The 15,888-nt window shown below is 45.5% G+C and overlaps 1 protein-coding gene across 1 annotated transcript; it reads right to left on the bottom strand.

Moving 5' to 3' along the window:
* Nucleotides 1–493: 493 nt before the first annotated feature.
* On the bottom strand, nucleotides 494–1,265 carry LOC117844258 (BURP domain-containing protein 3). Its single transcript, XM_034725006.2, has one exon. It carries the CDS (start codon nucleotides 1,182–1,184, stop codon nucleotides 549–551), a length of 636 nt encoding a protein of 211 aa, XP_034580897.1. The 5' UTR covers nucleotides 1,185–1,265; the 3' UTR covers nucleotides 494–548.
* Between the last annotated feature and the right edge of the window lie 14,623 nt (nucleotides 1,266–15,888).

The raw sequence follows: 15,888 nt of genomic DNA on the forward strand, positions 1-15,888 counted from the left end.
CATTGTGCTGCTAAATCCTAATCCTCGCTTATCCCTGGCAGCATGAAGAGCAGCTTGACACGAGCATGTCTCAATAAACCTGCTGGCCGGGACGGATAAAGGATGTTACCTGGATGGAGGAGAGAGGAGGGGCCTATGGACTAGGGAGCAGATCGTGTGGCTTTTGGCCGCGACGTCCGAGCTCTTAGCCTAACTGTATCAATGGAATAGGCACAATCCCGTTCGTTAAAAAAATTTGTATCTCTGTATATATCCACCTAAGCTTCCAACAAAAGATCAAGGCGACTTGATTAATCATTATCATAAAAAGAAGTTACTTGATTAATTGTTAGATGATTTGATGTTGGCGTCGATACCGCAAAGAAGAAAATTAGAAAACAATTGCTATCGATTTGGGCCTTCAGCCTTATACAAGTACAGTATGTGAATTGGGGCCTTCGCAACTTTTAGGAACAGAAATGCTACCTCATCATAGTGATGCAAGTACCGAAAATTAAACATAAGCACACACATGGTAACACGTGACAGACGTAATAAAACAACAACCATCACGCCGCAAGAACGTGCACGGCTGCTGATGGGATCCAGACGACGTGGTCCTGCGGCAGGAAGTGGCAGACCGGCGCGGTGCCGGGCTTCACGCCGAGCACCCGGAAGGCGACGTGCCTGGGGTTCCACCCGGACGTGTCGGCGAGGCACACCGCGACGGCGGCCACGGCCGTGCCGTCCCCGCCGAGCATCGACACCGAGTACGCCCGTGCCCGCCGCGCCAGGTGGCACGCGAACACGGCGTGCGCGGCGTACGGCTCCGCGTGGCAGGCGACGAGCCGGCCGCCGCCGCCGGCCGCGCGCTCCACGCCAGTCATGGTGTACTCCTGCCTCGGCGAACCCTCCAGCGCCACTAGGGTGGAGACGGCCCTCACGTCGCTGGTCCCGAGGCTGGACGTGGCGAAGTCGACCATGGACTCGAGCGACGTGGCGCAGGCCTTCCTCTCGCCCTCGGCCGCGGGCGCCTCGCAGTCGCGCAGCGTCCGCGCCATCTCCGCCGCCGCGACGGAGCCCGAGCTCAGCGAGAAGCGGCCGAGGATGTCGGGCAGCTTCTCGGAGGAGAAGGGAGTGGCCTCGGCCTCGCGCCGCGGGAGGAACCTGGCGCCGGCCGCGGTGCTGGTGAACTGGACGGTCATCTTCTTGCCGGGGCGGAGGTCCTCCTCCTGGAAGAGGAGCGCGGCACTGGGGCCGTCGTGCAGCTGCGTCCGTTGCGGCGTAGTTGTAAATGAACGGAAGAACGTCGCCGTGGACGGTCGGGCCGCCGCCGGCTGTGTGCACAAGCAGGGAAGAGGAGTGTTACGACGTATGTTCGGTTGACAAGTCTATATATATGTACTCCACGTACGTACGTACCGACGACTGTCTGGAGCTTTTTATTTTATACCTGAAGCGTTGCCGTTGAGTAGCTGGGAGAGGGAGCTTGGCATGGGTGTGTTGGGAAGAGCAGACTTCCAGTACTGATCCGGAGCTCGAGCTGCATGGCTTCCTACTGATGACGACGCAATCTGCATGCAAAACCACAAGAGCATCTATGCTTCAGAGATCGTCTGAAAATGCATCACGATACCGATACAACAGCAAAAACTCCCACTACAGGCGTACAACTTCTTTGCATAGTTTCAAGTCTGAACATACATATATAGTGTTGGATTTAGGCCCATATGTGGTCCAATCTGAAAATTCCAAAGCATGCACAACCTTTAGTTCCATATTGCTAATTCAAGGAGAGGTTGCCTTGCTTAAATATGGGAGTCTCCTCTCTATGCAAAATAGATGCAAATGAGAGAGAAGGAGACTAATGCTACACGCACGTGCAGCTCGCACACATTTTCACGTGAAAAATCGCGTGACTTGTGACTTGCGAATCTCTTGTTGCTGCGCCTCGTCGACCTTCGAATTCAGCGTGCACCGGGCGAGAAGGAAAGCGGGATCTCCGAAACCACTGTCGCGAGACTTTTACACGGGGCGGCAATCAGGTTTTTGGCAGCGTCTTCATGCGACCGCTTGGTGATTCTCCAACATCTGCTTCAACACGTTCGACTACGTTCTGCGCAGGATCATTGAGTAATTTCCTTGCGCAATCTTGTTCTAGATAGTATGTTGCCTGCTTACTTGTTTTATTTGCTTGCATCATTTTTTATCAATGTGTTTTTCCTCCAAATAAAATCTGAAATGTTTTTTGGGCACATATTTTCAACAATCCAAAAACCTAATTGTCTATTTTTGTAATCTAGCAATGGCAAATACATCTGATGCCATGAAACCTGAGAGGTTTGGAGGTGAGAACTTCCACACATGGCAGACAAGGGCTAAGTTTTGGCTCATATCATTGGGACTGTGGTGGGTGATATACCCCATGTTTCCCTTCATAGAGGAGCAGACCATGCAGTTTGATAATGCGAATAACACCGCATTGGGCTGCATCCTTACCATCTTGGCGGATCAACTCTACGATGTGCATATGAATTACTCATCGGCCACCATGTTGTGGGAGGCTTTGGAGCAAAAATATGCAGAAGTCGAAGTCGGTCGCTGGCTGTATGTGCGCGAAAAGTTCTTTGATTTCAGCATGGACAGTGCTAAATCAATTGTAACTCAAGCACACGACCTCCAGCTTCTGGTTGGCGAGATTGCACATTTGGGATGTGCTTTACCTCCAAAGTTTGTAGCAGCAGCGATTGTTGCTAAACTTCCTGCAGAGTGGCGTGATTTTGCTACATCTCTGAAGCACAAAAGAGAAGAGAATTCTATTGAAGATCTCATTGCAGCTCTTGATGTGGAAGAGAAGGCAAGGGCAAAAGATGTGCAGGCGAAGAACGTGCAGAACAGTGCCAATTTTGTTCAAAAGAAGAAACAATTTAACAAGAAGGGTCCCAAGACGAATAAGAATACTAGCTTTAAAAAGAAGAAAACAGAGAAGAAGGATCTGAAGGATCTCACCTGTTTCATGTGTGGTAATCCTGGTCATTTTGCCAAGGATTGTCGTGACCGCAAGGACAGAACCACTAAACTGACCATTAGCGAGGCCTCAACTCTAGGAGGGTACGGTAAATCTCCTGTTGTTTATTCTGCATTTCAGTCTATCGACTGGTGGGTTGATACTGGTGCAAATGTTCATGTGTGTTCTGATGCTTCTTTGTTTTCTTCATAACAGGTAGCAGGGACTACCAGCGTCCTAATGGGAAACGGAACGTGTGCTTCTGTTCTTGGTGTTGGTACAGTAGATCTGAAGCTTACTTCAGGGAAAACCATCCAATTGAAGAATGTCCAGCACGCGCCAGCGATAAACAAGAACCTATTGTTGAGTGGGTCTGTCCTGTGTAGGAGTGGTTATAAGCTAGTATTCGAGTCAAATAAAGTTGTAGTGCCTAATTTGGGACTTTTATAGGAAAAAGCTATGACAGCGGAGGCTTGTTCTGTCTAAGTACTATGGATTCTTGTTATAGTTTGAATATTACTACTGCTTTGAATAAAAATCCTACTGATGTATGGCATTCGAGGTTCTGTCATGTTGGTTTTGATACAATTGCTAGAATGTCCAGATCTAAGTTAATTCCTAAATGTGATATAGTCAAAAATTCTAAGTGCCAAACTTGTGTGCAAGCAAAACAACCTCGAAAACCTTTTAAGGCATTAGAGTTTGAGAAGAATCTGGCACCACTAGATTTGATCTATTCTGATTTGTGTGAGATGAATGGTGTTTTGACTAAAGGAGGAAAAAAGTATTTTCTTACTTTTATTGATGATGCAACGCGTTACTGTTATGTTTACTTGCTCACGACTAAGGATGAAGCGTTGAACTATTTTAGAATATATAAGGCAAAGGTTGAGAACCAGTTAGAAAAGAAGATTAAGAGACTTAGAGATGATCGGGGAGGAGAGTATATCTCTAATGACTTTTCTAATTTCTGTTCTGAGTATGGGATTATCCATGAATTTACTCCACCCTATTCACCACAATCAATTGGTGTAGCTGAGAGGAAAAACCGGTCACTTACAAATTTGGTGAATGCCTTGTTAGAGAGTGCCGGTATGCCTAAGATGTGGTGGGGGGAAGCAATCTTGACTGTAAATTTCGTGCTCAATAGAGTTATCACCAAGAGAAGTGACATAACTCCATACAAGGCATGGAGGGGCAGAAAACCCAATGTCAACTTTATGCGAACGTGGGGATGCTTGGCGAAAGTCAACATTCCAGAGCTGAAGAAAAGAAAACTTGGGCCGAAAACAGTCGATTGCATATTTATAGGATACGCTCAGAATAGTCCTGCTTATAGATTCTTGGTAGTTAAGGGCGTGTTTGGCATGGCTCCACTCCACAACTCCAGCAAGTCCAACAAAAAATCCAGCCAAACATCCCAACTCCAAAACTCCATGGAGCTGCCAACTCCATGGAGCTGTAGTGCAAATGGGGGTGGAGTTTTGGAGCACCTCTTTTGCTACTCCAAAACTCCCTCTTTTGAACCTTCTCATGGAGTTGATGGGTAATTACCCACTAATGCTACCTGTTACACAAAAAGAACATTTTGTTCTATTGCTCGGAGACTCCTCGTGTCTCCCTTTCCTCCGCCCTGCGCCTCTTTTGCCCCGACCGTCGTCCCCCGCGGGGCCTGGCCGCGCCGCCGCTCCCTGTCGTGGCCGCCCGCTAGGCCCTATCTGCGGGCATCCTTTTCTCCCTAACGCGAACACGCACAAGATGAGCGCGAAGGAGGTGCGCGCGGCCGGCGTGGAGGCGTCTGTGAGCCCGCTCGGCGGCCGGGGCCCCGAGGAGGTGCTGCACCAGCGCGGCGGCCGGCTGCCGTACGGTCCCGGGTCCGTGGTACGTAGCTGTAGAGGTAGCCCTGCTGTTCCGTGTTGAGCTCAGCTCTGAATAAGATTTCATCTCAGAAGAAGAAAGGCTTTTTGTATTCCAGTTGAGGAATTGATGCTGTACAAACAAATAAAGTTGCAGAGTTTATCCTGCCAGTTGATGACAAAAAAAAGGAGATGAACAGGTCAGCTAGTACAGCCCGGGCCTGCCATCGTTGAGGTGGCTCCTGATGTTGTTTTCTTGCCAGAGCCGTCGTTGGTTTGGGACTTACGGTAGTCGGGTGCAGCGCCGGGGGATCAGATGGAGTCTACATCAATTCAGGGAAGAAGAAGATGGGATAGAGAGGATGACAAGTGGGACTTGGATTGAGGGTAATGATGGCAATTCACACTGAACTCGAACTTATTTGGAGCTGAGAGCACCCATCTAGCCAAACACCCCATTTTAGTTTTGGAGTTCTAGAGTGGAGCTGGCTCCACCTGGAGTTCTGGAGTGGAGCAGCACCACCCAGAACTGGAGCCATGCCAAACAGGACCTAAATCCGATACTCCAGAGATTATAGTAAATATAATAATGGAGTCTAATTATGTTACTTTCTTTGAGGATATCTTTCCTGTGACCGAGTAGCAATTCTTTAGAAAATGTGGATGCAGTCATTCCTAACTCTGAACAAGTTGAGAACATACCTCTGCGAGTGGATAATGAGATACCTCTACGAGAGGATAATGAGGAGGATAACAATTTAGTCATCACTCCGCGCAGGAGTAAGAGACAAAGGGTTGAGAAAACTTTTGGAGATGACTTTATTGTATACCTTGTGGATGATGTGCCTACAACTCTGGCTGATGCTTATGCGTCTTCAGATGCTGAGTATTGGAAAGAGGCAATCCATAGCGAGATGGACTCCATCATGGCAAATGAGACTTGGCAAATCACTGAGCGTCCTGTTGGGTGCAAACCTATTGGATGCAAGTGGATTTTCAAGAAAAAAGATGAGACCAGATGGCACGATTGAAAAATATAAAGCGAAGCTTGTGGTCAAAGGCTTTACCCAGAAAGAAGGTGAAGATTATTTTGACACCTATTCACCTGTGGCCAGATTAACCACCATTAGGGTGCTCATTGCATTAAGCTGCTTCCTATGGTTTACACATTCATCAAATGGATGTGAAGACAGCTTTTCTTAATGGAGAGTTGGAGGAAGAAACCTATATGGAGCAACTTGATGGTTTTGTGGCTAAGGGACAGGAGGGTAAAGTATGCAGATTGTTAAAATCATTGTATGGCCTAAAAAAAGCACCCAAACAATGGCATGAAAAATTTGATCAAACCTTAACGTCTGCTAGTTTTGTTGTAAACGAAGTAGATAAGTATGTATATTATAATCATGGTGGGGGTCAAACAGTGATCTTGTGCTTGTATATGGATGACATACTTAAATTTGGGACTAACACTGTCGTGATTGATGAGGTCAAATCATTCTTATCTTCATGCTTTGACATGAAGGATCTGAGAGAAGCAAGTGTTATCTTGAATATCAAGTTGACCAAAAATGACAATGGGATTATTCTAAATCAATCTCATTATGTGGAAAAATTACTGTGTCGCTTTGGCTTTGAAAATGCAAAAGTATCCCCTACGTCCTACAATGCTAGTGTAAAGCTAAGGAAAAATAAATACGAAGGGTTGGACCAATTGAGATATTCATAAATAATTGAATCCCTTTTATATCTTGCTGGTGCAACACATCCTGACATATCTTTTGCTATGAGCAAATTAAGTCGTTTTACTTCCAATCCAGGGAGGGATCATTGGGAGGCACTACAGAGAGTGCTACGTTACCTGAGGGGTACAATCGAATATGGAATTCACTATACTGGTTATCCATCTGTATTGGAAGGATATAGTGATTCCAACTGGATTTCTGATGCGGATGAAATTAAAGCCACAAGTGGCTATATGTTTATACTAGTAGGTGCTGCAGTTTCATGGAGGTCATGTAAACAGATCATTTTGATGCGGTCAACCATGGAAGCTGAGCTTGTAGCACTTGACACGGCTAGTGTTGAGGCCAAGTGGCTAAGAGAGCTACTCATGGACTTGCCATTGGTAGAGAAACCAGTTTCGGCAATCCTTATGTACTATGACAACCAAATAGTACTGATCAAAGTTATGAGTACTAAGGATAATATGAAGTCCTCGAGACATGTGAAGCGGAGGCTTAAATCTGTTAGAAAGCTGAAAAACTTCGGAGTAATTGCTGTGAATTATATTCATAGTGAGAAAAATCTAGCAGATCCCTTTACTAAAGGGCTTGCACGGATAGCGATTTCTGTTGCAAACATGGACATGGGGTTGAGACCTATTTAGTTGCAAAGTAATGGTAACTCATTTCCTTTGATAGGAGATCCCTGATTTGGAAAATGAGAAAAACAAGTTATTATTGTAACGGGGAGTACAGATCATTTAAAATTACCCATGTTCCATATAATGTACTCTCTTCTGTATGGAAGGTTGGTTATTATACCTTGATGTATTCTAGTGTCCACTGAGGGAAAAGGTATCGTCATACAAGATACCTAAAATGAATACACCTATATAAGCTAAACTGATACGTCGCAGTTCATGAGAGTGGGATACTGTCTGGAAAGCTCATGAGAAGATCAGGGAGCAAGACCTTTAAAAGCTCTGTTTGGACTTGGCGTTTTGGCAGCCTAGTACCAGTTGCATCTTCAAAAGAAATCTGACAGCAAAAAGCTATGAATTCAAGGCTTAGTCCATTCACAAGTTGCTGGAAGATGGATCTTGCTGATCTAGGTCTAAGTTCAACCCGTATGGGACTTACACCGAAATCTGGTATATATAAAGAATATTCAGTACAACAGCTTTGGAATTGGTGGGGGATTGTTGGATTTATGCCCATATGTGGCCCAATCTGAAAATTCCAAAGCATGCACAACCTTTAGTCCCATATTGCTAATTCAAGGAGAGGTTGTCTTGCTTAAATATGGGAGTCTTCTCTCTATGCAACGTAGGTGCAAATGAGAGAGAAGGAGACTATTGCTACACGCACACACAACTCGCGCGCATTTTCGCGTGAAAAATCGCGTGACTTGTGACTTGCGACGAGCACGACGTGTACGTGTATAGCGGGCTATTGTTTGTGCAGTTACTATTTTATTTTATGCTGAGCCTAATGGCGATTCAATGTGATTGAAACTGCCATTTTAAACAACAATAAGGTATGTTAGTTTCAACAATTTGATGGCAGCAGTTTTTGTCATTCAAATTGGCAGTTTCTACTACTTGATGAGGCTGTTTAATGGGAAAACTGATGCACTACGAAGGTCTATAACACCAGGAGATGTTCTAGTTGAATGGACGCTGTTACACGCTTGCCTTCCCACTCGCTGTGCTGAATCTCTTGCTGCTGCGCCTCGTCGACCTTCGAATTTGGTGTGCACCGGGCTTGAAGGAAAGCGGGATCTCCGAAACCACTGTCGCGAGACTCCTGCAAGGGGCGGCAACCAGGTTTTTGGGCAGCGTCTTCACATGACCGCTTGGTGATTCTGCAACATCTTCTTCAACACGTTCGACTACGTTCTGCGTGGGATCATTGAGTAATTCCCTTGCGCAATTCTAGACAGTATGTTGCCTTCTTACTTGTTTTATTTGCTTGCATCATTTTTTATCAATGTGTTTTTCCTCCAAATAAAATCTAGAATGTTTTTTAGGCGCATATTTCCAACATATAGTTGGTGTAAGCTGAAGCTCTAGTGATGAGTGTGTTTTCCAAATTCACATTGAGCAGGTAATCAGGTATATATCTTCGTGCCGATAGATAGGGATCACCGTACAAGCAACTGAAGGAAATGATGAGCGAGATAAGATGCACATGAGACGAGCTGCCGTGTGGTAGTGAGACACTGAGTCACTGACCAATAGGAAGCCAAGAAGGATGGCGAGGAGCCTACCCATGGATGATGATGAAGATGACCAATGAGAACCCTAACGACCACAGAAAAGAAGAACGATGCAGGCGATGGCCCTGAGCAAGTGGCACTTCCCAATATTTAATTTGATAACCCAAACCAGGAAGCAGATCCGGAGTTGAGCGAATTATTGGCACGAAAGGGATCAATAATCCACTGCAGCCCGAAAGAATGGAACGTATCTGGTGGAAACCATCTACCCCGTGTAATCTTGGAAACTATGAATCAAGACCACAAGATGCTAATCCAATGGATAGGATTAGAGGTGGGATTATTTTGCAGTTAAGCCTCCCCACCCACCGGCCAATTTTTCGAATCCCCCCCTGAAGCCAGGCGTCCGTTTCTCCCTACCCTTCTGCCCTTCCATCGCAACTCCCGTGTCCTGCCACCGCCATGCCTGTGCGCCCCTGGCGATTCGCCCGGTGCCAATGTCCCGCTGCCACCCGTGGCTCGCCGCCCTACTCCATCTTCACGCGAGCGAGCGAGGGAAGAATTGGCTAGGCTTGACCGTGGGGCCAGCGTGGCTGCCGGCGAGCTTGAGCTCCGTGCAAGGGGCCAGCTCCCCATGGCCGCCCGGGCGAGCTTGAGCTCCGCCGTGGGGTCAGCTCCCCATGGCCGCCGGTGAGGAAGCCTGTCCTAGGGGGCGGCGCGCGCTCTCCCGCAGGCACGACCGCCGGCGGGGTCGAGCTCCCTGCCGCCGCTACACGAGCTCCCCGGGGCACCGTGCCCGGTGCCCATGGCTGGCGGGGCGAGGTCCAGGCGTGGCGCACTCCATGGCCGGGAGGACGAGGTCCTAGGGTGGCACCTCCATGGCCGGTGAGGGCGAGGTCCAGACGCAGCGCCCTCCATGGTCGGCGGGCCGAGCTCCAGGGCTGGGGGGGAGGCGAGGTCCAGGCGTGGCGCCCTCCATGGCTGGCAAGGTCCAGGGGCGGCGCCCTCCATCGTGTGAAGACAGAGCAGTCGTGGCTCTCCTTGATGTTGCACTTCTTCCCGTCGTCGTTGAGCCATGGGCGACGATGGGACACTGGCGCTAGGCGAATCGCTAGGGGCGCACGGGCGTGGCGGTGGCGGGACACGGGAGTCATGATGGAAGGGTAGAAGGGCAGGGAGAAACGGACGCCTGGATTAAGGGGGGTTCGAAAAAGTGGCCGGCAGGTGGGGAGCTTAACTGCAAAATAATCCCACCTCTAACCCTATCCATTGGATTAGCATCTTGTGGCCTTGATTCATAGTTTCCAAGATTATACGGGGTAGATGGTTTGTACTAGATACGTTCCCCGAAATAATTGGAGTGCGACCTCTGAACCACCGACAAAAGCGCGCTCCTCCTTTCCGCGGAGACATCGCGCTGGACAATATCCATCTATCGACTAAGGGTGTGTTTGGTTGGTTGTATCATGTGATTCAGGTATGAAATGATTCAAAATAACAATGATCATTTCATTTGGTTGGGTGAATTGTACCAACTCATCGAGAATGAGGCCATCCCACTTAATACATTATTCGACTAATTAGAATGAACCATATGGTACAAGCAAATTGATTAAACCACCTCATTCAGGATCATCCATGCATGCATCATGTGGTGCATGCAACCAAACGCACCCTAAAGACACCATAATATCCAAGGCTGCACGAAGTTGCATTGCAGCCCATGTGGTGTTATTTTTTTCTTCTACTTCTTCATCTATTTTTTCTTATTTTGCTTTTTCTTATTCCCTTTCCTTTTCTTCCCCTTTTCTTCTCCGTTTCAATTTCCCTTTTATATTTCCTTTTCATTTTTCTTACTCCCTCTAGTTTTCATATACATTTTAACTAGTTAATTATCTTTTCCTTTTTATCCATTTTCCTTTCTTTTTCTTCTCATTTTATTTTAATTTTTCTTTTCTATTCCTTTTCCTTATTATTTATTTTTGTTGGATTATCATATTTTTCTACTTATTTCATTTTTATTCCTATTTCTTTCCTTATCTTCTATTTTCGTGAATTATAATGTTTGTTCTATCGATATATTTTTTTCTAGATTATAATACTTATGCTATGTCCATATTGTATTTGTTTCACGTGTACAACTCTTTTTTTCTAAGTTCATATAATTTCTTCTATATTTATAAATATTTGTTTGGCCAATTCATACAATTTGTTTCATAAGTTCATATAATATGTTCCAAGTTGTAACAGCTGCCAATTTAGTCATTTAAGTGACTTTGAAGAATTAAAAGCAAATTGAGAAGAAAAGAAAAAGAAATTGGCCATAAATCAAATTCGGGTCAAATTTGACCGAAATTTGAATTTTGAATTTGAAATTCAGAAAAATTCGGCAAAAATGTGGATTACAAGTGTAAGAGTAACTAGAACTTAAGGATCAAGAATTTGGAGTAGAACTGGTCCAAAATATCTCAAAGGAATTAAAGAAAGGAAAAAGAAAACTGAAGTTACTGTTCCCCATCTGAAAACAGAAATTCAGAAAAACAGCCTCAGAGTCCATTTTGGAAATTGAATTCTGAGAAATTTTTCAAAAAAGTGAATCAGAACAACTACACCATATCAAAGTATGGACTTTGGACTACAAGATTTGGATGTTGTTGGCCAGGAACATGAGAGGGAACAATTTCGAAATTCAGCTCAAAGTGAGCACATTGTCACAGTTAACTGTCACCCTGAAAATGGTTTAGTCTGAAACCAACAGCATGGGGTCGACTCTGGACTTGAATTCAGAGCAATGTAGATCAAGAGGGGTAGGTGTTCTTGAGCAAAATGGAAACCGTGGAGATGGTAGAGCACAAATGGGAAGAAGTTGGACTGGAAAAGAAGGATTTGGATCACAAAATTCAATCACAAAGTAGGGCAAATGTCACTGTCGTGTTCCTGATGAACTGAATGCCGATTCAGTCAAGTTCAGGCAAACCCAAGAAACAATTCAAAATTCGACTGTGGTTTGATGTTTATCTCAGAGTAGAGCCAAAATAAAAATTGGAGGATTCGAGTTTATCTCCAACTTTGTTTAAGCAACTTGGGGACCGTTGGATTGAAGATCGACTGCAATTTAGCTCTGAAGTCACGGGCATCAGAAGGAGGAAAGTGGGGCGATGACAGAGCCACAGGACGTGTCGCCGCCGCCGTCGTCGGTCGCTCGCCAGCGCAACCAGCTAGGCCACCTCCTCACCACGCAAGCCTACGGGTAGGCCACGGTGTCGCCCATGCGCGCGGTAAACCGTTCATATAATTACCGCTCCCGCGCCGCCGTTTCACCGCCGCTCTTTTTACCGCCGCCGCTCCTTCTGCCAAGTCGCCGCTGCCGAGCAAAATTCCACCGCCACATCGCACCTCCCGTCGATTCCTTCCGTCCACACCTCTGCCTACACCCCACCAGCAACCCTAGCAACTTGTTGCCCAGCTTCTTCGCCGTCACGCCTTGAACCACCGCCGCTTCTGTCCGCCGTCGCCGCGCCGCCCGCTCACGGTGAGCACTATCTTGCACCGATTCCCTTCCTCCTTAAGTAGTCGTAGGCCAGTCCTTAGGGTACTAGGATGGTGTAGAAGCAGTCGTTCGAGTAGTTTGCGCCGCCATCGTAAGTAGCCACAATCGGCCGAAGGTGTCGCCGCCCGTCGCCGTGGAGGGAGTGGCTCCGGCCATCTCCCGAGGAGCTGTTGCCGCGCGCGGGTGCGTGAAGGCATATGGATGCTGTCCTGACCTAGCTTCGCCGCCAGTGGGGCGCCGGCCGGCGAGTCGCGCCGCCCCCTGTCGCGCGCGCGTTTTGGCGGGAGGAAGAAGAAGACGCTGGAGCGTCGGGCCCGCGCGTCAGAGAGACGAGGGAGTAAAGGAGGCTGGGGGCGCGGGCGTTTTAGTTGGGCCGACGCAGCGGAAGCCCAAAGAGCCGACGCGGTCGACCGCTGAAGAAAGAGGCCGGAGGCCCAGTGGAAAGCAGGCCGCGCTCGCGAGAAAAGGGAAAAGGAAAAAGGGCTGTTGGGCCGGAAAAGGACCGAAGGGGGGGGAAATCGGCCCACGGGGCCCGTTAAAGGAAGAATAAGGCCGGCGGGTAAATGAAACAGGAGATAGGTGGGTCCGCGCCGTGGGGTCCAGTGCGCGTGAGAGAGGGTAGAGTCGGGCGTAAGAAAAGTTTTTCCGGGTCATTTTCGGAAAAATTAGATTTCCTTTAGAAAGTAATTAGTTTAAATTCGTTTTACACCATTTAAATCACAGAAATTTCTAGGAGTGTCCAAAATTAGTGAAACCAATTTTGTTAGGCTTGTTTTACTTTCCTTTATGCATTAAAATTTTTACACCATAGGAAAATAATAAAAATTTGGGTATTTATTTAATGCCTTCCTTTTGAGGTAATTAAATAAATACTTAATATTTATAAAATGTATAAAATATGAAATAACATTTTCTTAGTCACAAATTATTCTTAACTCATAGGAAATTAGGTTTTCAAGTTAGAAATTAATTATAACTTTTTCTAAAAATAAAAGAAAAAGCCTTAAGGAGGGTTAAATAAGAAAATAAAAGTGAGGGCTAATCTTTTTAGGTTTTTGTGTGTTGACTTGCAACTTTATCATGATAAATTGTATAGTCCTTGTTGGCTTGCAACGTTATCATGAAGGAAAGTTGTATAGTCTTTTATTCAAACAGTTTGCATTCCTAACCCCTGCATGTGTTGTGCTATAGATCCCGAAGCACCAGAAGGAGAATATTTGGAATTTTCAGAAGGACCTTCGGAGTTCGAAGAAGTTTTTGAATTAGTCCCCTGTGAAGCCAAACCGTCAGAGAATACTAACTTTTTAAGCGATCAAGGCAAGCCCCGGTGCATTTATTCCTATCTATTTTGGAGTCGTTATTTCATGTGTCCAATTATCGGTTATTTGCTATATGCATGCACTAAGTCTAGGAGTTGCTTGCAACCTATTCTTGTGTATGATCATGCCTTGTTTTAAGGACATCTTTGCCACTTGTTCAAACATTAGAAGATACCCAAGTCTAGAATCGCTTACTTGCTTACATATTCGGTTTACCAACCTTAAGGAAAACTTTTGAGTCATACATGTTGCTTATGAAAGATAACTTGGAAAGTTGAAAGCGGACAGAAGCTAGAGATATAGTTCTGTCTGCTAGATTAATTTGGTTAAGGCCCGAGTCGTTGTCTTAACCTTTGATCAAGTGATAAGCATCTGATCACTTACTGGGTATAGGACCAGTAAAGCACAGTAGGTTAGTAAACTCTATGGTCGGAAATACTTCGTACCCGCGCTTGACGTGCTGGAGATTGGCAGGGGTGTAGCCTGAAACTCACATGGTGATCGGGCTAGACGTGGGGTCCCATGTGCGGGTGCATCCCTGGGTCCGGGTAGTCGTATTCCTAATCATTGATTTTGCTAATCGAGAGGTTGTTATGTACGACCTGGACAATCGTATAAAGCTGATGATCAGGGTACTCTCCTGCAGGATGTAAATTGATCCGGATCGCCGCAATTCTCGGTTATGAATGCACTTGATCACTGTTGAGCATCGTAGTATTAATTCATGCAATCTATATATCTTTCTGTTAATATTTGATGTATGACTTAATATCTATGGTTGTTTTTACTTTCCGCTCATCATTTAGAATAGTTAGGTAATGACTTAACCCAAATAAAAGATAAAACTAAGGCATCACTTATAATAAGCATTTTCGGCAAAAAGTTGCATCAACCCAGTACACCAAAAGCTATCATATACATCCCAAGAAAACTATTATATTGGTTAGTCGGGTAAGACTTGCTGAGTACCCCGTACTCAGGGTTTTCCCTTGTGGCTATCTTTCAGAAGCTCCGCAGGAGTCTACAGAGGAGGAAACCCCGAAGCCCTAGGGTATTGTTATGAGTCTCACAATACCCTTAGAGAAGAAGTTTAAAATGCTCATCTCCTCCTGAACTGTTTATGTTTAAATCTTAGAACGATGTCTAACACTGCACTACTAAGTTTGCTTCAATCTATGTTCTGTAATAACTCGTACCCTCTATATGTATGTAAAAATGTAATGTTTGTTGATGTTATCCCATCGCGGATACTATCCTGATATATGGCTATGAGACACGTCGTGGATCTTTCGAGGAGTCCTAGGGACACTCGATGGACTACCGGACTTATGCTGTTTTAGGTGCGTTTCGGATAATTGCTGTTCCGACAGCGATTAGGCGCACTTAAACCAGCTTAAGTTGGGCGGTTCCGCCACACAAGTGTACAAATCTTTAAGTTCATATAATTTGTTCTAGGTGTTCAAATACTTATTTTGCAACTTTTTCAATTTAATGCAGATGTAAAAAGTTTGTTCCATGAATTCGTATAATTTGCTATAGGTACATATCTTAAAAAAATTCACAACTCGTTAAAATTATTCAAAAAGTCATCCAAATATGCTCAAGTGTGATTTTAATTATTTTGATGATATATTAACAAAAAGGTACACTATTCAATCAAAATTTAATTTAGATGTTCGGAGTCTATGTTTTCTTACTTCCAAAAAACAGTTGGAATATGATTGCATCATCTAGTTTTTTTTATTCTTTTTTGTTGCATGTGTATGAAGTGCATCTCCACCGCGCACTCAAGTAGCACCATGGATATCTATCTATCCTATGTGTCGTTTCGGCCCAAAACGTAAATATTTATTGGGCCTGATGGACCTTGCTGGCCTTGGGGCGATAAATCTTTTTCGAGCACCCGCACGGCCGCACCCACGCACACGTGTACAGCGTGCAGCTTGTTGTTCAGACTCATGACGATGTAAACAATGATTTGGTGAGGACGAAACAAGCGAGACGGAGACCTGGCAAAGTGGCAATATATCGCTTCTTGGCGTGAAACTCGATTATTCCATCTCTATAGGCTTATAGCTGCTAGCCGTCCTCCTACGATTTGACTTCAAAGATGTATGTACTGTATAGCCGTATATAGTGTATAGTCTTGTGCACTCGTGTGGTTTCTTAATAAGAAACCTGACGTATTCAAATTTGTTTGTCTGAACCAACATGGGAAATATTTCATGTATAGCTACT

The sequence above is a fragment of the Setaria viridis genome, chromosome 2, assembly GCF_005286985.2.
Source record: "Setaria viridis chromosome 2, Setaria_viridis_v4.0, whole genome shotgun sequence".
NCBI classification, from domain to species: Eukaryota; Viridiplantae; Streptophyta; class Magnoliopsida; order Poales; family Poaceae; genus Setaria; species Setaria viridis.

Coding starts and splice junctions, on each gene's coding strand:
- LOC117844258 (XM_034725006.2), bottom strand. CDS start 1,184: ATGACCGTCCAGTTCACCAGCACCGCGGCCGGCGCCAGGTTCCTCCCG.